Here is a 23,343-nt window from a genome sequence, read left to right as displayed (position 1 = left end):
ACACAAGGTTTAACTCCTATCAATGAAGGATGTCATCGAATCAAGCTAAAAACCGCGACAATGAAGAAGTCACGCTCTTCAGCGTTCTTAACACATTTCTCGAAACAGGAGTTTGCGAACAATAGACATTAACAACTGCCAGACCCCAACCCTCAAAGAACACAACCTAGAAAAATTATAGCAAAAAGCAATGTAACCAAAAGAAAAATCAACCCATACCTCCTTATGTTTGCCACCCAAGTACGAAAAAATATACACCATAAACTGATCTTCAAACAATCTCCAGAAAAAAAACCATCGGAGTTGCTATAAAATAAAAGAATTATATACAATTGCTGGAGGTGGATGAGAGAAGAGCCACCACCAAGTAGAAGGAAGCGAAAAAAATCCGGCCATGGGAAGCTGACAAACTTCGACAAGAGAACAAGAAATCTTCTTCCAGAAAACCTCACTAAAGAGAAAACTCTTTCTATCAATTATGTCAAAATTAACCTATACTTTTTTTTTATTTGTAAAATTCAATAATTTAATTGTTATATTTTGATTTTATCAAAGTAGAGGCTACTCCATCTAATCTTCCATTAATTATCTTTTTTTTTTTTGAAATAGGGATGGGAGTCGAACCTTTGACCTCACAAGATTACAAGGATACATTTTCCACCAGGTTAAGTCTCGAAGTGCTTCCATTAATTATCTTTGAAAGTACTCAAAAATAATCTTAGACATATAGTATTATTTAATCATTAGATTATATTAAAATCAATATTTATATCTTTAAATTTTTAAAAAATATATATAGTCTAGTTTATATTTTAATTTTATCAAAAAATATTATTTTCATAGAGCGATTTTCAATTTAGATTTAAAAAAATTTAAGTTATTTAATTTTAAAAATAGAAAAAGATATATATTAATTTTGATATGCCTGAAAAATATAAATGTATTTTACTCTAAAAATAAATTAATGTGATGATAAATTATTTACTCAAATTTTATATTTTTCTTTGGTCTTGTGTGATTTAAATTTAGATCAAATGAAAATTTTACTTTTAAATTGTACGGTAGGGATGAAAATATTAAATTTTATTTTTTTATTTAAATTTATAAATAAATTTTTATTAAAAATAGCTAAATAAAACTATTAATTATAATAATTTAAAAATATGAGTTATGCTCTTTCAGTTTTATTTGAATTTCTTTGATATTTTAAAAATAAATTTAGATTGAAAAATAATATTTATATTTTTAACCTCTTCAATAGAATTCATAGGTAAATTATCTTTTTAACATTTAAACTTCAACAGAAAATAAATTTAAATTTAATTCTCATGAAATGTGCATACACTAAGTAAATAGTTTTTTAAAAAATATTTTCTAAATATAAATTATTTTTGGTAAACTAATCGAAAGGTGATTTTAAAATAATTTGATCTCAACACCACATGCAATTATGATAAATAATTTTGCTCTGTATGCGTCGGCCAATTTCATTTATTTTTGTTATTAAAAATATATTAAAAGACTAAAGTATTTCCTTCTTTTTCTTTATTTTATTTTTTGATTTAATTTTTCTTTTTTAATTTTTTTTATAAAAAATTTAAATTATTAAAAAAAAGGAGAATGAGAAAATTTTAATCTTAAAAATTGGGTTATTGAAGAAAAGGACAAAAAAGTTAAAAAAATATTTTAAAAAGTGAGTTATTAAAGAAGAAAAAGAAGAAAAATAATGGATTTTAAAAATAAAATCATTGAGAAAGAGAAAGAAATATAAAAATTGAGTTATTGAGGAGGATGAAGAAAAAGAAAAAAGTTAGATTATTGAAGAAGAAAAAGAAAAAGGGGTTATTAGGGTAAATTTCAATTTAAAAATTTGTTTTTTTTTATTATTTTTAATGAAAAAGATAATAAAAAGAATGTAATGAAAATATTTTGAGACTAAATAGTAAATTTTTATTAAATTATTAAAGAAAATGTGTAATGACAAAAACTATTAATTACATTAATTAATTGCATAAGTAAAGATATGTGTAAATCTTAAGTATAATTAAGTTAATTAAAAAATTACATTTAAAAATTGAAAATTTTTCAAATTATAATTTTTTTATTTTGAATAATAAAAATAATTGTGATAGTTAAATAACAAATAATTAATTGCATAAATTATACATATATTAACGTTAAACATAACTTAAATGATTGAAAAAATAAAACAATAAATAATAGAAAAAGCAATAAATCAATAAGTTATCTCGGTTATGACATCTATCAATCCAAAAAAAGATAAATAATTATTGTGAAAATTTTTAAAATTTTGTTTTATTTTTTTATTTTAAATGATAACAATTAATATTATAATAAAAATAATTATTTTTTATTAATTAATTGTCTATAACACAAGAAGTTTCCAATGTCATTTACAGATTTCATACTCTGACATAGTCGGTCTTTGTATCATTCTATATAATTATTTTGTTAGTCATTTGTTGATATTAGATATAAATGGTGAAATCGTAAAAGTTTGAAGAGGATAGATTTTTTTCCTATTATTATTTTAACAAAATTTTAATTTTTTCCTAGGAATAAAAATAAAAATCCAGAAATCACACATTAATTTTTGTAAACGTTGTTGCCACAAAACAATGGGCCTAAGAATTATAATATAAATAAACTTTGCAGAGTTTATTTCGCGTTGCTGGAATAGCTCAGTTGGTTAGAGCGTGTGGCTGTTAACCACAAGGTCGGAGGTTCAAGCCCTCCTTCTAGCGTAGCGATTGCACATTTTTTATAATACGATGATTTTACAAAATTTTTATTTTATATTCCACTTCATTTGTTTAACTAACGCAACTTAAATAAATTAATTAACCAAAAAATATTTTCTTCATTAAAATAGAAATTAAGTCATTTTTTATATTTTACAATTTTATTAAAATTTTTATATATAGTTTGTTAATATATTTTATTTTTTAAAGTTAAAATTAAATACTGAATAATAATTTTTTTTTGTTAAAAAATAATTTTTATATAGATATGAAAAATATTTTTTAAATACTAGTTATTTCTGTAAATAAACTTTAATAAAAAAATTTTATTGAACTAATTTTTTAAAAGAAAATCAATTGCACTTTTATTTATTTTTTTTTTTTTATAATCGAAGTGAATATGATCCTCATTAATGAAGTGGCCAACTATAAGTAAAAAATAATATAAATATATATAAGACTAGGCTTCTTATTAATATTTTTTATTTTTTAAATTAAAAATATATTTTTTCTGTAAAAAATATTTTTAAATAAGATAAATTTATTTTTTATTATTTGATTTTAATTTAAAAAATAAAATTTATTAATAAATTTATATATAAATATTTTGATAAGAATTTTAATTTGAAGAATTATTTTTTAAAAAAATATTTTTTATTGATTAAATTTTTTAGTGTTTCAAATACGAAAAAATATAAAAAAATATTTTTTTATTTTTCGTGAAATAAGTGAAGACTATATTTTTAAATTTTTTAATTGTACATTATATTTCAGAAAAAACTTATAAAATTAGTAAAACTAATTATAAATTGAAAAATGGTCGATTTAGTATTTATATGAAAATATAATAGATAGAACTAAAAAAGAGTTTTTTTATACAAACATTAATTAAATTAATTTAATTTAATTCCATAAATTATTTTTTTCCACTCCACATTTGATATCTTAAATGAAATGATTCTGCTCCTTCCATGCCTCCCACATACTTGCTAATTCAAATCTTACTAAATCAATATTTTTAATTTTTTTATCTAAAGTATTATTGAAAATTTCAATTGAAACTTGATTGAACCCAAAATTCAAGAAATTAAGCCTCTCAATTTCTAAACTAAAATAAGATATGAGAAAAAAAATAAAATTATGGTTAACTAAAACATTTAAACTTCATATGTTTATCAAATATAATTATAATTTAAAAAATAAAAGATATTAATATATATATATATATATATATATATATATATATATATATATATATATATATATCTTTCTATAGTGAAATAAGATAATAAATTTTTCGAATTCAAAATTATAAGTGAATACTTTAAATTTGAAATCAAAACGAATTCGGACGGATCAAATAAATGTGTACATTCAATAACCATTCTTAATTATAAAATATTATTTTTTTATTTATAAGTTTTTTTTTAAACTCTAAACATTAGAGAATAAATAATATATTTAAAAAAAAAATTTTCATGAAATAACAGGAGGTTTTTAAATTTGCACTCTAAAAGAAAGAATTAGAAATTATTAAAATTTATTGCAGAAGTTCCTAGAACACAGATGGAATAGCTCAGTTGGTTAGAGCGTGTGGCTGTTAACCACAAGGTCGGAGGTTCAAGCCCTCCTTCTAGCGAATAATTGTATTCTTTTTATTTTTTTTAATAAAAAAAAAAATTGAAAGTCTTTATGTCAAAAGAAAATAAAGTCAAGTCAATTTTTGTAGTTTGAGAATGTTATTAGCATATTAATATATAAATTTATTGATATATTTTATTTTAAAATTAAAATTAAATAATAAAAAATAAATTATTTTATTAAAAAATATTTTTTATGAAATTTTTTTTAAATATAAGTTATCTTCTGTGAATAAATGAATGCTTAATATATTAATTTTCTATTCATATATCAAAAAATTGAGTAGTTTTAATAACTAGAAAATTAAAATTTTGAGCAATTATATTAATATTCCATTATCTTATGTAATGCCAATTTTCATTTTTAAAAACATTTAAAATTTTATAATTCATTAGCAAAATATAAAAATAACTTTTTCTATATTCTATATAATTTTTATTAAGATCTTGTATATAAATTTGTTAATAAATTTTATTTTTTAAATTAAAATTAAATAATAAAAATGAATTATCTCGTTGAAATATATTTTTTATGAAAATTTTTTTAAATATAAGTTATTTTTTATAAATAAATGAAAACTAAATATAAGATTTTAATTTCTATTATATAATATAATGCAATATTTTGGTAAAAAAGTCAAATGGCTATTTAAACTTAATTTAATTCATTTTTAAATTTTTGTTTAAATTAATGTATAAAATGCCAACTAAAATTCAATTTTAACTTTTAAACTTAATTTCCTAAAATATTATAATTAAAAAAAACTCCATTTTTTAATTTCATAATGAATTAAATCACATTTAAGAAAAATTAGAACTAAATTAACCATTTAAAAATACTTTAATTCTTCATTTAAAATTAAGAATTTGATTTAATTGATAACTTTTTTAACAGTTTTTCTATTTGAAATTGAAAAAATTCAATTTTTTTTATTTATAAATTTTTTATTGAAAAAAATAAACATTACGTAATTTTATAAAAATATATTTAAATTCATTTAAATTGTTAAATTGCATTGTGCAGAATATTTTTTACTTTTTTTTTCTAATAAATCATAATCTTAATTAGAAGTTGATGAACCACTTGGTGTTTAGTTCGGTGGTGCGAGGCTTGCTAAATAGTGGAAGTGACAGCAGGTATATCTCGACGGCCACGGCAGCAACGACGGCTGATATTTTGAAGCCGACGGAAATTTGGACGGAGCTTAGGAGCCGAAATGGCTCGTTGTTTGGTGTGTTTTATTGGAGAAGGATGATGAGCACATCGGCGGAGACCAATTTGACTGAGAAGGACGCGAAGCAAGCGGAGATGGAAGCGGAATCGGTGAAGACGATTAACGATGCGGTCATTTCGAGTTACTGGGGCATCTCGAGGCCTAAGATCTTGAGAGAAGATGGTACTGAGTGGCCATGGAATTGCTTCATGGTATGTAAACTTTTCCAAAAAATTTTCTGCTCTGCTTATTAAGCCATAGTAAACTTTGTGCTTTTGCTTGTGTAGCCATGGGAGACTTACCAGTCCAACACATCAATTGATCTGACAAAGCATCATGTGCCAAAGACATTTCTCGATAAGTTTGCGTACAGGACAGTGAAACTGCTTCGAGTCCTGGTTTGTTTATTAGATTTTTGTGTAAAATTGTCTGGTTCATTGAATAAATTTATCAAACATATTGCAGAAACGGTATGGCTGCCACGCCATGATGTGATAAACTGTGGCTGCTGTGCCTGGCATGGTAGGAGGGATGCTGCTGCACTTGAGGTCTCTACACAGATTCCAGCAAAGTGGTGGTTGGATTTGTTGGAAAATGGTAGAAAAAGATAGAGAAAATAAATAAAAGATGAGCAGAATATTGCTTGAGGCGTGATAATAATCACTGTCCTTAAGATAATTTGCCTACAGTTGCGTATCCTCCAGGATTCAACAAGCCTTCTGAATTACAAGTAACCCAGGAGCAAGAACAACAGCTTATGTTTAATTACCCAGAAATAGAGAAGAAACAATAGAGAGAAAAGAGAAGTATTTAGTTTTTTATGTGTATCCCATAACACATAAATGCACTCCTATTTATAGTGCTTATGGTTATTCAAATCCACAATATCAGATAAAATATTATTCAGTTAAGATAAAGATTTAAGATATCCACAAAATCAAATAAAAAATCTGGTTTAGTTAGGATAAGGATTAAGATAATTTAAAGTGGAAAAAATCCTTTTAACCAACTTAAAATCTGCAACTTATTTCAAAATATTTTTATGATTCTTTTGAGATAATTTGTTAAATATCCAACAATCCCCCACTTATTTCAAAAGAATTGAAACATAAATTTAAGTAAAATATTTTCTGGGTACAGTACAATGTATTAATTTTGGTGTCTTTTGGACTATGAACCAAAATTTGATTAAGTGAAAGATAATTTACTGAATATTTGGTGAAGTTTAAGCTTCTATGAACCAAACAATTCTTAGTGTAAATTAAACTTTTCACCAATCACAATGTACTTTTATAATTCTGCTGTTTGACGCGGTGTTGCGCTAATAAGCCATGCGCATGCCTGGAAGTTCATGAGAGCTCTAGAAATTTGCCTTCAATTTCATAGGAGCGGCTCCACTCCACTCTCATATAGGTCATTCCATCAAGTGTATACTGCAGATTATACACCACCTATAAAGGATATGGAAATAATTAAGAGTTTTAACTCAACCTCACTTTCTTTGCAGTTTTAGCACTAACACCATAGGTAGGACTTTATAAAGTGCTGAAATCAACTAATGATTTGTTATTACCCATATGAACCTATTTCATGGGATCGCCAATCATATAGGTTGGGTTACCATCATTGTTGACTTCCTCCAACAGGCTGTAGTCCCATACCCCTCGATGTTTCGTTTATTAATTTCTTTCCCAAGGGTTTAGTCAGAGGATCGGCCAAATTCACTTCTGATTTCACATAATCAATAGATATAACTCCATCTTTTAGCAGCTGCTTTACCACATTTTGTCTCAACCGAATGTGTCTATTTTTACCATTAAAGGTTTTATTTTTTGCAATAGCTATTGCAGCTTGGCAATCACAATGAATAGACACAGAAGGTGTTGGTTTCATTCCTAATGGAATGCCTGCCAAGAAGTTTTTCAACCACTCGGCCTCATTACCAATCAAATCTAGAGCAATAAACTCTGATTCCATGGTTGATCTAGCAATAACAGTTTGTTTTGCTGATTTCCACGATATTGCTCCACCACCTAGGGTGAAAATATAACCACTAGTGGATTTGATCTCATCTGAATCTGAAATCCAATTTGCATCGCTATACCCTTCTAGCACAGCGGGAAATCCACTATATAGAATACCATAATTTATGGTACCTCTCAAATATTTCATTAAACGTACCAAAGCATTCCAATGATCATGGTTAGGACTTTGAGTGTACCTGCTCAGTCTACACACTGCATAAGCTATATCTGGTCGAGTAAAATTCATCAAATAAATTAAACTTCCAATAATTTGAGCATATTTAGACTGGGATATAGCATCTCCAACATTTTTCTTTAACTGACTGTTAGCATCAAATGGAGTGTTTACAGGTTTCACATCAAAATTCTCAAATTTCTTTAGAAGTTTTTCAACATAATTTTCTTGAGTCAACATTAACCCATGATCATTTCGTACAATTTTCACACCCAAAATTACTTTAGCTTCTCCCATGTCTTTCATTTCAAATTTAGAAGATAAAAATTGTTTTGTTTCTTGAACTATATCAAGACATGAACCGAAAATGAGCATATCATCCACATATAAGCATATAATTACACAATCATTTCCAATAAGTTTTGTATACACACATTTATCAACCTCAATAGAAGAAAAACCATTACTTAACAAAACTTGGTCAAATTTTTCATGCCACTGTTTTGGTGCTTGTTTTAAACCATATAAAGACTTAAGCAATTTACAAACTTTATTTTCTTAACCTAAAACAATACAACCTTCTGGTTGTACCATATAGATCTCTTCTTCCAAATCACCATTTAAAAATGCAGTTTTTACATCCATCTGATGGATATAAAGTTTGTAAATAGAAGTCAAAGCAATTAAAATTCTAATTGAAGAAATTCTAGTAACAGGAGCATATATATCAAAATAGTCAATATTTTGTTTTTGAGTAAAACCTTTTGCAACAAGTCTAGCTTTGTATTTATCAATTGAACCGTCAAGATTTAATTTCTTTTTGAAAATCCATTTGCAACCAATTGGTTTTGCTCCACGTGGTAGATCAACAAGTTCCCAAGTATTATTTTTTAAAATAGAATCAATTTCAACTTTAATAGCTTCTTTCCAAAATAATGCATTAGAAGAAGAAATTGCATCTGAAAAAGTTAAAGGATCATCTTCCAAAAGATAAACATAAAAATCATTTCCAAATGATTTTTCTTTCCTTTGTCTTTTTGATCTTCTTAACTCTTCAATTTCACTTTCATTTATATTTTCACTAACAGATGCATTAGAAATAACTTTATTTCTTAGAGGAAAAATATTTTCAAAAAACTCAGCATTTTTAGTTTCAATAATAGTGTTACAATCCAAAACATCACTTTTGAGCACAAGAAATCTATATGCAGCACTACAATTAGCATAACCAATAAATAAACAATCAGAAGTTTTTGCACCAATTTTCCTTTTCTTTGGTTCAGGAAGCATAACTTTGGCTAAACACCCCCACACTTTTAAATATTTTAAGTTAGGAGGATAACCCTTCCATAATTCATAAGGTGTAATACCAGTTTTTTTATAAGGAATTCTATTTTGTAAATGACATACAGATAAAATGGCTTCACCTCATAAATTATCTGGTGCATTAGAACTAACAAGTAAACAATTCATCATTTCCTTTAAAGTTCTATTTTTTCTTTCTGCTACCCCATTTGATTCAGGTGAATATGGTGGGGTAATTTCGTGGATTATGCCATATTTTTTATAATAATCATTAAGTAAGACATATTCACCTCCTCTATCTGATCTAATTCTTTTAATTTTTCTATTTAATTGATTTTCTACTTCATTTTTATATGCAAGAAACATGTCAAAGGCTTCATCTTTATTTCTTAATAAATATACTTTAGTATATCTAGAAAAATCATCAATAAAAGTTACATAGTACCTTTTTCCACCTCTAGTCATAGTTTGTTTTAAATCTCCTAAATCAATATGAATTAAATTTAATAATTCTGTTTCTCTAAAAATAGAAGCACAAGTTTTCTTTGTTTGTTTTGATTCAGCACATACTTCACATTTATCTAAACATGAATAATTAATATTAGATATAAGTCCAATTGCATGCATCTTCTTAATATAAGGTAAACTTACATGACCCATCCTATCATGCCATAATTTAAAAGAATCAATCAAGTAAGCAAAAGAATCAATATTTTCATCATTAACAATCTTGGAAACATTCAATACAAATAGTCCATTATTACAATATCCCTTACCTACACACACATTATTTTTAGTTATAACTACTTGGTCAGATTCAAATGCAACTTTCACTCCATTTTTACCAAGCAGAGCAACAAAAATCAGATTAGTTCGAATTTCAGGGACATGTAGCACCTCATTCAGTTTTAAAAATTTGTCAGATGTGAGACGAAGAAGCACTTTGCCTTTTCCAAGAACTTGTGTAGTCCTTGAGTCACCAAGAAACACAGAATCTTCTCCTGCACTAGCTTGAGTGTAGGATGAAAAGGCACTTCTATTTGCACAAATGTGCCTCGTAGCACCTGAGTCTATGACCCATTCATTCACACTAGCCACAAGATTGGCTTGAGAAATGACCGCAGCAATTATGTCATCTGCTTCCACCAAATTTGCCTTTGGTTTAGCAGGATTGTCATTTCTCCCCATTCTTTTCCTGCATTGAGGTGCATAATGGCCTGGCTTGCCACACACAAAACAACTGCCTTTTTTCTTAAAAGTATGATTATTAATTTTTGGTTTATAATCATATTTCTTTTCATACCTTTTGTTTTGGTAGTGTGGCTTGTCTTGAATGAGGTTGGCGTTGGCAGCGATCTCTTTTCCTTTAGCTTTCTTGATCTCTTTCTTGTTTGTATCTTCTATGATGATATGAGTAATAAGCTCAGAAAGGGACAGCTGCTTATGTTTATGCTTGAGTTGCTGCTTGTAGTCGTTCCACGAAATCGGTAATTTTTCAATCAGCAAACCAGCAACAAGCTCCTCTTGAAGTGTTATATTTTCTGATTTCAGGTCCTCAATCAGTTTGTGGTATTCATTGATTTGTGCCTTTATATCTTTATCATCCACCATCTCCCATTTGTAAAATTTGCCAATAGTAAATTTCTGTTTGCCAACATCCTCAGCAGTATATTTGGCAATTATGAACTCCCATATTTGTTTTGCTTCTTTATAAGAGCAATAAACATCAAAGAGATCGTTAGATAATGTGCTAATAATAGTGTACCTACATACCTTATTAGCATGAACCCATAATTCCCATTGTTTGTTGGAAGTTTCTGCAGGTTTCGCATCGATGAGAGCAAAAGCAACTCCATGTATATCAAGAACTGAAAATACACGTTCTTGCCAGCGTTTGAAATTGTCACCATTGAATTGTTCAATTTTGGAGACATCTGGGAATGGCTTGGACATTGTCATGGCAGGTTGCATTATTGCAGCGGGATCACCACTTGGAATGACAGTGGCAGAAGGATCAACAGGTCCAGTAATGAAAGTATTTTGGGGAGAAGTAATTTCAACCATTATCCTTAAGATTGTTGGAAAATGGTAGAAAAAGATAGAGAAAATAAATAAAAGATGAGCAGAATATTGCTTGAGGCGTGATAATAATCACTGTCCTTAAGGATAATTTGCCTACAGTTGCGTATCCTCCAGGATTTAACAAGCCTTCTGAATTACAAGTAACCCAGGAGCAAGAACAGCAGCTTATGTTTAATTACCCAGAAATAGAGAAGAAACAATAGAGAGAAAAGAGAAGTATTTAGTTTTTTGTGTGTATCCCATAACACATAAATGCACTCCTATTTATAGTGCTTATGGTTATTCAAATCCACAATATCAGATAAAATATTATTCAGTTAAGATAAAGATTTAAGATATCCACAAAATCAAATAAAAAATCTGGTTTAGTTAGGATAAGGATTAAGATAATTTAAAGTGGAAAAAATCCTTTTAACCAACTTAAAATCTGCAACTTATTTCAAAATATTTTTATGATTTTTTTGAGATAATTTGTTAAATATCCAACAGGATTAAAGCTCTGCTTGAGGAATCTGAGAATGAGAGGATGCATCTGATGACAATGGTGGAGCTTGTGAAGCCAAAATGGTACGAGAGCTTGCAGTGCAGGGAGTGTTCTTTGTTGTTTATATGCTTTCTCCCAAATTGGCTCACAGAATTACTGGGTATTTGGAGGAAGAAGCTGTACATTCGTATACAGAGCTTATAGAAGAGTGATATCAATAAGGGTCAAACTGAAAATGTTGCAGCTCCTGCTATTGCAATAGATTACTGGAGGCTGCCGAAGGATGCAACTTTGCTGGATGTTTTAATAGTGATCCGTGTTGATGAAGCTCATCATCGTGATGTTAATCACTTTGCTTCTGTGATTATCACTTGCTCATCCTTTGATTCCCTTTTTTTTTATTGTTCTACATAATTTTTTGTTCAGACAGGAAGATCATACAATTCAGTTATCTTGTTTGGGTTTGATTCAGTTGGGTTATTGATTAATAATTTCAAAAAAAAAGATCAGTTTTTGGTTATTTATTCAGTTTTTGTTAGTCATTTTTATATAGGTTTTCAGTTCATTTATGGTCACCATAGACAAGGAGTATTCTTCGGACTGCTTCTTGAGTTCATTTTCCAAGCTTTCAATCTGGTCTTGTAGTTCATTTATATTGGCGAAAGAAGAGCATTCATACTGCAACTTCAGTTGGTCTTGCTGCTCACTTTGCTTTAACTTATATGACATTTCATGGTTCTCCTGCTTCAAAATCTCATAGTCAAGTGCAAGCTGCTCCATTTGGATCTCTAGCTCATCGTTGTCCCTCCTACACATCTCTATCTCACTGCTCAGATAAATTATTCTTTGCTCCAGCAGGCATGTTTCTTTAGCATCTCTGTGCTCCTTTACGAGTTTTTCCAATGCCTTTTGCTCTTCATCATCGTCGGTATCACTTCGTGACGCAGCAATCTCAGAGGATCTTGATTTATTTGAAGGTTCAGGTGTTTCCCCATTTTTCTGCTCCAACTCCAACATTTCTTCTAGGTCCTTGAGAGCAAGTATGAGCTCAGCATTTGATTCCTGAGTCTGCAGCTGCAATCGAAGATTGGCATTCAGGTCCTACTCATAATTCAGTTCTTGTCTGATTTCTTCAAGAAGAGCCCGTGCATCTCCCCTCTCAAACTGCAACTTGTTTATGCCTCTTGTCCCCTCCATACATTTCTGGAAGGCTCTAACTCAAGGCTCTAACTTCTCTTGAAAGATTTTGGAACCTTGTTGCCTATAACTCCCGTGATTTTTGATCAAAAAATAAGAGATAAGAAAGAAATTTTGCTTTTACTTGTAATCCAGAAAGGAAATCATATAAGAGAGAAAAAATAAGAGAAAAAAAAAAAGATTTGAGAAAATCATAGAATCGTTTATGGGCCAAATGGAGTTTTTGAAAGAGAAAAAAAATCATTCTTTTCGTATTCCATACAAGAAATTTGCATAGAGAAAGAAGGAGAATATATTTTCACGTGAACGTTCAATGTTAGCAACTAAACGGAGGAATGAATGAAAAATGTTATCGAACTTAAGGAGTTTTAAGAAAGAAATTGGAGTGACTGAGATAAAAGTGACAAAACTGTGGGGTGCAAATTACCCAATTGTTTACCCACCGATTAGGCAGCAATTGCAATTAATTTTTATAAAATAAACATACAAAGATTATATTATTTTTACTGAAATTGTTAAATTTAACTGAAACTTAATTTATCCAAAAATCAATTAAAAAAAATATATCTAAAATTTTTATAAAAAAACACATTTTCTTTATTACAAACGGATTGAAATTCAATCGAAATTAATAATAACTATCAACATAAAATTATTATTAACAAAATCAAATATTTTTAACTATTTCACTTATAATTTGAATAATTAATAATATCAGCAACATTATATTAATATATTATAAAAAGTAAATATATTTTTTATTCATGTGTCATGCCATTTAATATATTAACATTTATTTTTATGAATAGATTTATTATAAAATTTAACTTTAAATATTTATTTTATTGTAATGAATTAAATATCATTATTTAGTTTAATAAAAACATAAATGACTTTTTAAATTTATTTTTAATAATTAGTTATAAAGTATATAAAAGTATAATTAGAATAAAATGTTACAATTAATTTTATAATATTTATTTAATAATATATTGTTCAACTCCAATTCAATCTGGATTAAATTTTTTACCTTTTAATTTCATTCAAACTCATTCAGTTCAAGCAGGATAAGGAATCACTAAAGATTCAGAAGTTTGAATGAGTCTCTTTACAAGAAAATCTAATATAAAAGAAATCCAAGACCCAAAATAAGAGTAAAATCTAAATGAAAATCAAATGGAGCCCTAGAATTCGGTTGCTGACCCGGATTCAAATATGAAAATCGAAACTGAACCAATGCCTTTACCTTCATCGGAGTTTCCCCTCCACTGTGACAGCCACGTTCTACAGGCTTAAACGAATCTCCAGAAAACTACTAGCCACATGTGAAAGAAAAGTCAAGTTCCTTCCATCTTTGCTGGTTGCAGCTGCTAAAAACTGTGGGAAAAAGCCACCAAAAGCTATTTTTATTTGAAAAATAATATCTCTTTTAACATATATTAATTGTAAAATTTTTGTATTCAATAAATTATTTATAAATATTTTTATTTAAATAAAATAATTATATTAATGATAATGTTTATTTTTATAAAATAAATATTTTAACAAATGCTTAAAATATCAAAACTATAACACTTACAGGCTTAGATAAATGGCTTAGATGAGTAAATTTGAAACTTTCTAAAAATCCCAAATTCTAGTCTACCAATCTCAAATCCCTATTTTTAAAAAAAAATCAAAACTATAATTGAAGCTACAATTAGCCATTATCAGTTTCAAACTAAATAGAAAATTAATCTTAATTTTAATCAAAATTATCATTGAAAGATCTTTAAAAAGGCAGAAAATGAATTAATCAAAGCCTCCCTAATTCCCAAATTAATTTACATAAACAATGAAATTAAATTAAAATAAATAAGGCAGATATGTTTATATATTTTTTTAGAAAAAGACAATTCTGCACAGATAATAAAAGCTAAAGAAGTACAGTAAATCTATCCTGTGATGAGTGTGATCTAAGCCACTCAAATCTTCAATCCCTCATTGGCCACAACTCCCGAAAAACATTTTAAAAAAAAAAAGACATCATCAGCTGATGCAGTTGATCCTCCCCTGATCCAACGGTCTCAAATACACAAAAATAGCAAAAACCCAATTCCCTGTCAACCAAATAAACTAGATAATAAAAATAAAATAAAATAAAAAACTATTTAATCTGTAGAAAAAACTTGGTAATTAGTCTCTTTTTTTTAAAAAAAAAAACCTAAGAAAAACATTATATAAAGATATGATCATGAAAGCAAGAAGCAGCAGTAGCAGTAGAGGTGAAAGATTTAGATGTAGAGCTCCCTTCAATCCAAACAAGGATCTAACATAATAAGGTAATGAAGCTCCAGAGATATGCAAGCCACAAGCCTATCCAAGAAGACTTGAAAAAAAGAACTCCCTTTTATTATGGGATAGGGCTGTGGTATCCATAGCTCAGCAGCTCAATCTACCCTGCAAGATCCTCTATTGGACTTTAAGGAGCTCCACTTCTTAACCCTAACACACTGTTTAGCTTTTCCCTTTTTTCTTTTCCTTTTACTGCACATATAAAACCAAACCCTAACACCCAGCAGAAAGAGTTATGGAGGAAACCCTAAACAAGGAATCCTTCATGACAAAGAAAACTAAACTGGGTATGTAAGATCACCCAAGAATCTTACAGATCCGAAGGCTACTGGCCTCATACATATTGTAAGAAACCCTAAACCCACTCAGACAACAAAACCCTTGAACATGCACCTTCCTTTTATAGCCATCCACATGTGCTATGGGTGAGAAACCAGCTAGCAAACCCTAGATGGAAATACCCATTTGAAGCCGGTGGTCTGGTGAAAAGAAGAGATTGAGAGAGGACATAAATAATAATAATGGTGGGGTGGACAAAGAAAAGGAAAGGTCTCTCGGGAAGAGGCTTCACAGTAGATTCCCACCGTAGTCTGGTAATGATATGATCACATCACATGCCTTTGTTGGCTTTGGACCACGAGATTTTTTTCATTTTATTGATTTTTTTTCTGGGATACTGAGCTTATAATAGCTAATGCACGTTATTAATGTTAAATATTTTTATTTTTTTTAAAATAAAAGTATTTTTCTTCAGTAAAAATTTATTACTTCTCCATTTCATAATTTGTATCTACGGTACTTTCTCGTGTATATTAAAAAATATTGATTTTTTAATTATATTATTTTAAAAATATTAAATTTTATTACATATTAAAAAATTTAAAATTTTTTAAAAAATAAAATAAAACTACTAATAATCAATTTATATATAAATATAATATAAAAATAAATAATAATTTTAAAATAATTCAAAAAATAAATAAAAATTATAAATAAAAAATATTTAATTCTTTTTCATATTAAAAAACTATTATAATTTAAAAAAAACTATTAATTATTTTTTTATCTCTTTTTAGTTAAGTATTTTATCTTTTAATATTTATTATATGAAAAATTTATTAATTAATTTTTTATTTCTATAAAATATTTATAATATTTACTAATTACTTACTCTATATTAAGAATATTTTAAATTCTTTTAATATTAATAATTAAAATTAATAAAAAAATCATTAATAATTTTTTTAAATTTATATTTTAATATATTTTTAAAAATCAATATGCTAATTAATGAATTTTTATAAATAATTAAGAATTAAATAATAATTTTTTATTTAATAACATTTATATATATGTATAATAAATAAATTTATATGTTTATATATAAATATAATTTTTACCCTTAATAAAGTGCATTATGTATGAATAAAAATAATCATTTAAAAATAAGGTAATCCTGGTTTTTATATTATCTAGCATTATATTGTTTTTATTATATAAAATAATTTTATAGTTTATATGACTTTAAAAATTCTTATCTTATTTATATTTAAATTTATGTAATTAAATGTTTAATGTAATTTAAAATATTTTAAAAAATAAATAAATAGCAAATTTATAAGACGTTCATATTCCCACAAGCAACTAAAAGATTATAATTATAATTTTATATATGCAATTTCTTTATTTAGGGTGAAAATTCTGTGAATCCCAATTTTTTTTCATTTACAAATATTTTATCTTTTTTCTCATTTTCTAATTAAAAACGTGTTCTCATTATTTTTTTAATATTAAATAAATTATATTTTAATTTTTAAATTTTAACATAATTAACAAATAAATTTATATATTTTTAAAATTAAATATTTAAATATCTTTATAATCAATCCGTTAAATAAGAGATCTCTATTTATTTTTATTATTAAAAAATATAAAAATATTTTTATTATTTTTTAAATGGATAATTTACACTTAAATTCTTAAATTTTAGTATAATTAATAAATCAATTCCTATATTTTTAAAATTATACACTTAAATATATTTATAATCGGTCTATCATTATTTATTATAATTGAAATAATACTTTATTTCTCCACTGACTTTTATCTATAATATCTTATTTAATTAATTTTTAATATTTTTAATTTTTCAATTTTCATTCGTTAAAATATTTCACTATTTATAACTTTAAAACTATTACGTAAATTATAAACTTTTAAAAATAGTATTTTAAAAAAAAATTGCACGTTCAGAAAAAATTTTACCATCCACTAGCTTTGCATTAATATTTATTATAGATAGAAAAATTGTAATTTTAGACGAACTAAATATAAAATGATTTGAGAATTTAATTTTAAAAATATAATGATTGATCCATCAATTATACTAAAATTTAAGGATGAAAAAGTAATTTATACAATATAAAATTTTATGAAAGAATAGTTTATATAATATAAAATTTTTCATCTATATTAAAAAGTATTTAAGTATTCAGGATAATATTTTAGGTATTTAAAATATTTTTTATCATTTTAATTAGTTGATTAACGAAATTATAAATGGAAATATCTTCAATTTGAACGAACAAAATAATTATATAAAAATTTAAGTGTTAAATTTTAAAAATATAAAAATTAATTGATTAATTATATTAAAATTTAAAAATTAAAATTATTTTATTTTTCCTTCGATTTCTCACTAATACACTCACATGCCTTTATTGGCTTTCAACCACGAGATTTAAAAGTTCCACTAAAAGATTTTAATTATAATTTTATATATTTCATTTCATTATTTAAAGTAAAAATTATGTGAATCTCACATATATTTTTTTTCAATGCTCTATTAAAAATATGTTCTCATTGTTTTTCATTATTTTATTTTTTTCATTTTAAATAAATTATAAACATTTCATTTAAATTTGAATAAATCTTTAACTAATAAAAAATTATTTTTATAATTTTAAAACATTAAACTTTACCTTTAAAAATTTTTGTTTCTCAAAACTCCACTTGCGAGTACAGAGTAATTTTTTTTTCTCTATAGAATGAGAAAGGTAATTTCTGAGATCCAACCACCTAAATTTAACCTATCAACAGGGAGCAAGGTAAATATGAAGAATTATTTGAAACTAGATGCTCCCAAGTATAAGGAGAGAGATAACCCGTTTGAGTATATCAAAGCAGTGAAGATGATAGCTAATGAGTTAGAAGCAAACGACAGCAGAGCCATTTAGATAGCAGGTTCACTCTGAAGTGCAAAAAGCAAAGAAGTGGTTAAAAAATTATATGAAGCCAAAGTCGGATAGCTCATTCTGGGAATAGTTTGCAAATTAGTTTGTAGGATGTGCTTTTCTAGATAGTTTAAGAGAGTTGAAGGTGATAGAGTTTGAGCAGTTAAGACAGACTAAAAAAATGAGTGTAGATGAATACACAGATAAGTTTCTAGAGTACCAGTATGTAGGTCAAGCTTATGACACTGACTAGAAGAAAGCTAGGAGATAAACTATGAGACTCCACTCTAGGTATTCCTCTTTGATCTTAGCAGGAGAGAGAGAGAGAGTTTCTACACTATAGTGGATGCAGCTAGAAAGATGTAGGCTAGTGCCATCATTCAGGGAACAGTGAAGTAACAGGTGATACAATTATCGGGTCCCAAGGCCTCGAGTACTATAGAGTTTGATTTCTCTTCTTTGAGTGCAGCCGCCTCAGGAAATAGAAAGTGGAATAAGTCCACTAAGAAGACCAAAAATAATAAGTTCTGAAATAGGTTGAAGTCTAGTTTGGGAATGGACAGTGGTTCTAGTTTTGGTTCAGATAGCTTTGGATGTGTCAGATATGAAAAGTTACACAAAGGGCCTTGTCGATTTGTGACTACAGCTTGTTACAGATGTGGATAGGAGGTACACATGGAAAGTGAGTATCCCAATATAGCCAGGATGGTGCAATCTCAGTAGACAGCTTCTGGTAGTATGGCCTAGCCAGAAACTTTAGCCACATCTCAGGGCAGAGAGTGAGGTAGAGGAAGAGGGACGACCTCTTCTCCAGCAAGTTCCCAAGAAGAAGGTCCTTCAGCAACAATATGGATCTTCACCACGACATAGTAAGAGATCAACACATCAAGCACAGTAGTGGCAATTAAGCTCACTATTGGGTGTTCTGATGTGTATGCTCTTATGGACCCTGGTGCCTCTCATTATTTTATTTCTCCGAGGGTCGTAGGCAATTTGGGTTTGATAGCTTCTAGACTAGAATATCATTTTTGAGTTAGTGGACACAAGTGTAATCCGTTTGTAACAGAGTTAGTCTATCAATTCAGTCCAATTATAGTTGAGGATAGGTGCCTTCCAGCCGACATTGTGGTTATAGATTTAACTGATTTTGACGTCATTCTAGGGATGGATTGGCTCTCTACTCATGATGTTACCTTAGACTGCAGAGGCAAGGTAGTTAGGTTCAAAGAACAAGATAGAACAAAGGTTATTTTTCGAGAGGACAAGTCAGGTATGCCTAGAGATTTGATATCTATCTTATAGGCTCATAGGTTGCTTCAGATGGGTTGTCAGGGGTTTCTTACTTATGATAAGAGTTTCTTGCTCATGTCAAAGTGTTTCAAGGTTAGGTCAGAGAACCAGCTTCAGTGCCCGTAGTTAGAGAGTTTCTCAATATTTTTCTAGACGATCTAATGGGTTTACCACCTAATAGGAAAATAAAGTTTAAAATTAAAATGTTACAAGAAACCAGACCAATTTCTATTTCTCCGTACAGGATGGCACCTACAGAGTTGAAAAGGCTAAAGAAACAGTTGCAAGAGTTGGTAGATAAGGGTTTCATCCGACCTAATACCTCACCCTGAGGTCCTCCAGTGTTATTTGTGAAAAGAATAATGGATTCCTAAGACTTTGTATTGACTACAGACAGTGGAACAAAGTCACTACCAAGAACAAGTATCCTTATCGATGATCTATTTAACCAGCTAGCATGAGCCAGTTGTTTCTCCAAGATAGATTTGAGATCGAGGTATCATCAATTGAGAATCAAAGAAGAAAACATGCCTAAGACAACTTTCAAGACCAGATATGAGTATTATAAGTTCTTAGTAATGCCGTTTGGGCTAACCAATGCCCCCATAGCATTTATGGATCTTATAAATAGAATTTTCAGATAGTTTTTAGATTACTTTGTTATTGTCTTTATTGATGAACATAAATAACCATTTCTTGAATTTATTGAAATAGAGTTGAGCACAAACCTTCCCAAGATCTTCCACAAGCTTAAAATTCCCTAATTTTCCTTTTCTTTTCCTTTCCCTTCCACTTCTTCTTCATGAAAAAAAATAAACCAATAAATCAAATTAATACAATATTTCTCATAAATATTCACATAAAATGATAAGAAATAACCCTACAACAAAAACCCCTAACATACCTTTCAAATTTCCAAACCCTTGGTTACTATTCACTCTCCCTCACCCTTGAAATTTCTCTTTGATTTCCCTTCTTTTCTTCAAATGCGTCTTTGGAAAGGTGTTGAGAGAAGATAGGGAATTAATTGGAGGTGAAATTTTGACGCAATTTTGGTGTAGAAAAACAAATGGAGAAAGGAGGTTTCACGGCAGAGGAAGGAGAAGAAAATGGAGAAAACAAAAATGGGTTTCTCTCTTCACTTCTAGTCTCTTCTTCTTTCCTCTTTTCTTTTCTTTTTTTTTTATTTTTTTTATTTGGTTTGTGGCTACAAATGAGCCACTTATTTTTAAATTAAAAATTTATGTATTATCTTCTTTTTTTCTTTTCCTTTCTTTTCTTTTCTTTTTCTTTATTTTTATTTTACTATCCTTATTATTATTCTTATATATATATATATATATATTTTTAGGATGTTACAATATTTTAGTGTATTTCAGAAGTACAGATACTTTGTTATTGTCTTTATTAATGATATCTTAGTGTATTTTAGAAATGCAGATGAGCATGCCCATCATTTGAGGAGAGTATTACAGACCTTGAGAGAACAGGGGTTGTTGTAATACCCGGCAGATTCAGACATCAAAATTTCTACCGTCCGGTGGAATTCGAGGATGTCAGAGGTTTCTAGAAGGGTAAGAGAAAGGTTTTCTAAAATATTTTTACGTATTGGAAAGGTTTAGAATGAAAAAATGATTGAGTTTTGAAGAGAAAAGGCTTAGGGGACAAAGGCCAGGTTCGGCTGCCGAAGGTAAGTTCGGCCGCCGAAAGTGCCCAATGTTCGGCCCCCGAAGGTTATGTTCGGCCCCCGAAAGTTGCATGGTTTTGCATGCAGTTTCGGCAGGTAAAGAGAAAGGAAAGTCAGTAGGGAGCAAAGAGAGTCAAATGGACTGTGTCCAGACAGGAGTGATCAGTAATCAGTGTAGAGTGTGGACACAGCTTAAGCAGTTAAGGGTCAGCAGAGTCAGACAGTATAGCCAACCCGGGAGTTTTACTCCAGGAGTATTTGTGCCTCTTCGTAGAGAACGATGTTAGGCTTTCTTTAATTGCTTGTTTCCCTGTATGTTTATTGTGTGAACATTCGAGGACGAATGTTCTTAAGGGGGGAAGAATGTAATACCCAGCAGATTCAGACATCGGAATTTCTACCGTCCGGTGGAATTCGAGGATGTCAGAGGTTTCTAGAAGGGTAAGAGAAAGGTTTTCTAAAATATTTTTACGTATTGGAAAGGTTTAGAATGAAAAATGATTGAGTTTTGAAGAGAAAAGGCTTAGGGGACAAAGGCCAGGTTCGGCTGCCGAAGGTAAGTTCGGCTGCCGAAAGTGCCCAATGTTCGGCCCCCGAAGGTTATGTTCGGCCCCCGAAAGTTGCATGGTTTTGCATGCAGTTTCGGCAGCCGAAGCTGAGGTGGTCGGTTAGTTGTGCACGCTCCTCAGTCCGTGGTTTGGCCAGGTGTTCACCTCCAGAGCATGACCAGAGGTTAGGCCACGTCTCCCTTGACTCATCTGCAAGCTTTTATCAGCTCGTGCAGAGGGTTGAGTGTGTTTCAAAGCGTTTTGAAGGGTTGGAGAGAAAAGATAGGTTTTGGTGGTTTGAAGCTTGTGAAGGGGATTTGCTGAGTTCAAGTTGTTCCTCGTCTAGTTTCAGGAGGTAAGAGAGTTGTTCCTCTTCTTGTTTTATTGGTTTTAACAGTTTTTACAGAGGATAAGGGTAGAGTTGCTTATATAGGTTCGTTTTAGTGTTGTCATGGTTTATACATGATTAGGTGTAGTTTTGATGGTTTAATGGTGTAAGCATGTTATGTGTATTGTTTTGTTGGGTTTAAGTAGTTTGACGCTCCTTTCTGCTTGTTTAAGTATTTATGCATGTTTTAGAGGGGTTACCTGCATGTATTGAGGGCTGAGCAGGTGCTGGAGGGACTGGCAGGCGTCCTTGTGCACGAAACTGAGTTCTGGATGAACTCAGGTTCGGCCGCCGAAAGTCTAAGTTAGGCCGCCGAACATGCCTGACTTTCGTCTCTGGAGGAGACATTCGGCCGCCGAAGGTGCTGCCGAAGGTGCCCTGTCCAGCCTTCCTTTGCTTATTTTGCATGCATGTTTTGAGGTGTTCTAGAGGGGTTTTGGGGACCTGTGTTATCAGTTGCATAGAGTATGTGTGGTGCCTCATTTGCGTCCTCCATTGTAGGATTGGACCCGAGGAACCGAGGTGTTTAGCAGTCGTAGCTGTTGCAGAGTTAGAGGTAGCCCAGAGTTAGCCAAGCAGTGGCTACAGGTGAGTGGAACTAAACGTCTTATTTTATTTGAGAAATGACACGATTCTAGCATGATCCATGCATCATAAACTGCCATGTTATATCTTAGGTTGTGTTGCATTAGAATTCATGAATATGATGCATTGCATAAGATGTTGTTCCTGTGGATGAATGTTGGATGATCCTTAACCCATGACAGAGAGCAGATACAGAGTTATGGCATGAGATAGCCATACCAGGTCGCTCCTGGTACTATAGTCAGAGCACAGAGCAGAGTTAAGAGAAGACCAGGTGATGACATCGTCTCCCTGGCACAGTTGGTCAGATTATCACATGTAGTTGAGGGCTATTGGTGACACGTTCATCCTTGAGATGATATGTTTGTGATGTGATGCATTTCATGAGAGCATGT

The 23,343-nt window shown here is 29.2% G+C and overlaps 1 protein-coding gene, 1 long non-coding RNA gene and 2 other non-coding genes across 5 annotated transcripts; 3 read left to right on the top strand and 1 right to left on the bottom strand.

The window, feature by feature from the left end:
- The first annotated feature begins 2,691 nt into the window (after nucleotides 1-2,691).
- Nucleotides 2,692-2,765, top strand: TRNAN-GUU. Its single transcript has one exon. It is a non-coding gene; the product is annotated as a tRNA-Asn (tRNA).
- A 1,562-nt stretch (nucleotides 2,766-4,327) lies between these two features.
- On the top strand, nucleotides 4,328-4,401 carry TRNAN-GUU. The gene has a single exon. It is a non-coding gene; the product is annotated as a tRNA-Asn (tRNA).
- A 1,061-nt stretch (nucleotides 4,402-5,462) lies between these two features.
- On the top strand, nucleotides 5,463-12,133 carry LOC110616869 (ubiquinol oxidase, mitochondrial-like). Of its 2 annotated transcripts, XM_043957250.1 has the most exons (4): nucleotides 5,463-5,828; nucleotides 5,904-6,014; nucleotides 6,082-6,197; nucleotides 11,692-12,133. In XM_043957250.1, exons 1-3 carry the CDS (start codon nucleotides 5,478-5,480, stop codon nucleotides 6,109-6,111), a joined length of 492 nt encoding a protein of 163 aa, XP_043813185.1. In that variant the 5' UTR covers nucleotides 5,463-5,477; the 3' UTR covers nucleotides 6,112-6,197; nucleotides 11,692-12,133. The 2 variants fall into 2 exon arrangements, with proteins under 2 accessions (XP_043813185.1, XP_043813184.1); XM_043957249.1 differs by having other exon boundaries at nucleotides 5,904-6,197.
- Nucleotides 12,134-13,875: 1,742 nt separating this feature from the next.
- LOC110616798 lies at nucleotides 13,876-15,885 on the bottom strand. The gene is made up of 2 exons (XR_002488266.2): nucleotides 15,611-15,885; nucleotides 13,876-14,260 (listed from the first exon to the last, which is right to left on the bottom strand). It is a non-coding gene; the product is annotated as an uncharacterized LOC110616798 (long non-coding RNA).
- Nucleotides 15,886-23,343: the final 7,458 nt, after the last annotated feature.

This window comes from Manihot esculenta, chromosome 6 (assembly GCF_001659605.2).
Source record: "Manihot esculenta cultivar AM560-2 chromosome 6, M.esculenta_v8, whole genome shotgun sequence".
Lineage (NCBI taxonomy): Eukaryota > Viridiplantae > Streptophyta > Magnoliopsida > Malpighiales > Euphorbiaceae > Manihot > Manihot esculenta.
Note: the sequence above shows the minus strand (reverse complement) of the source record. Positions and strands in the feature narration are given on the sequence as shown.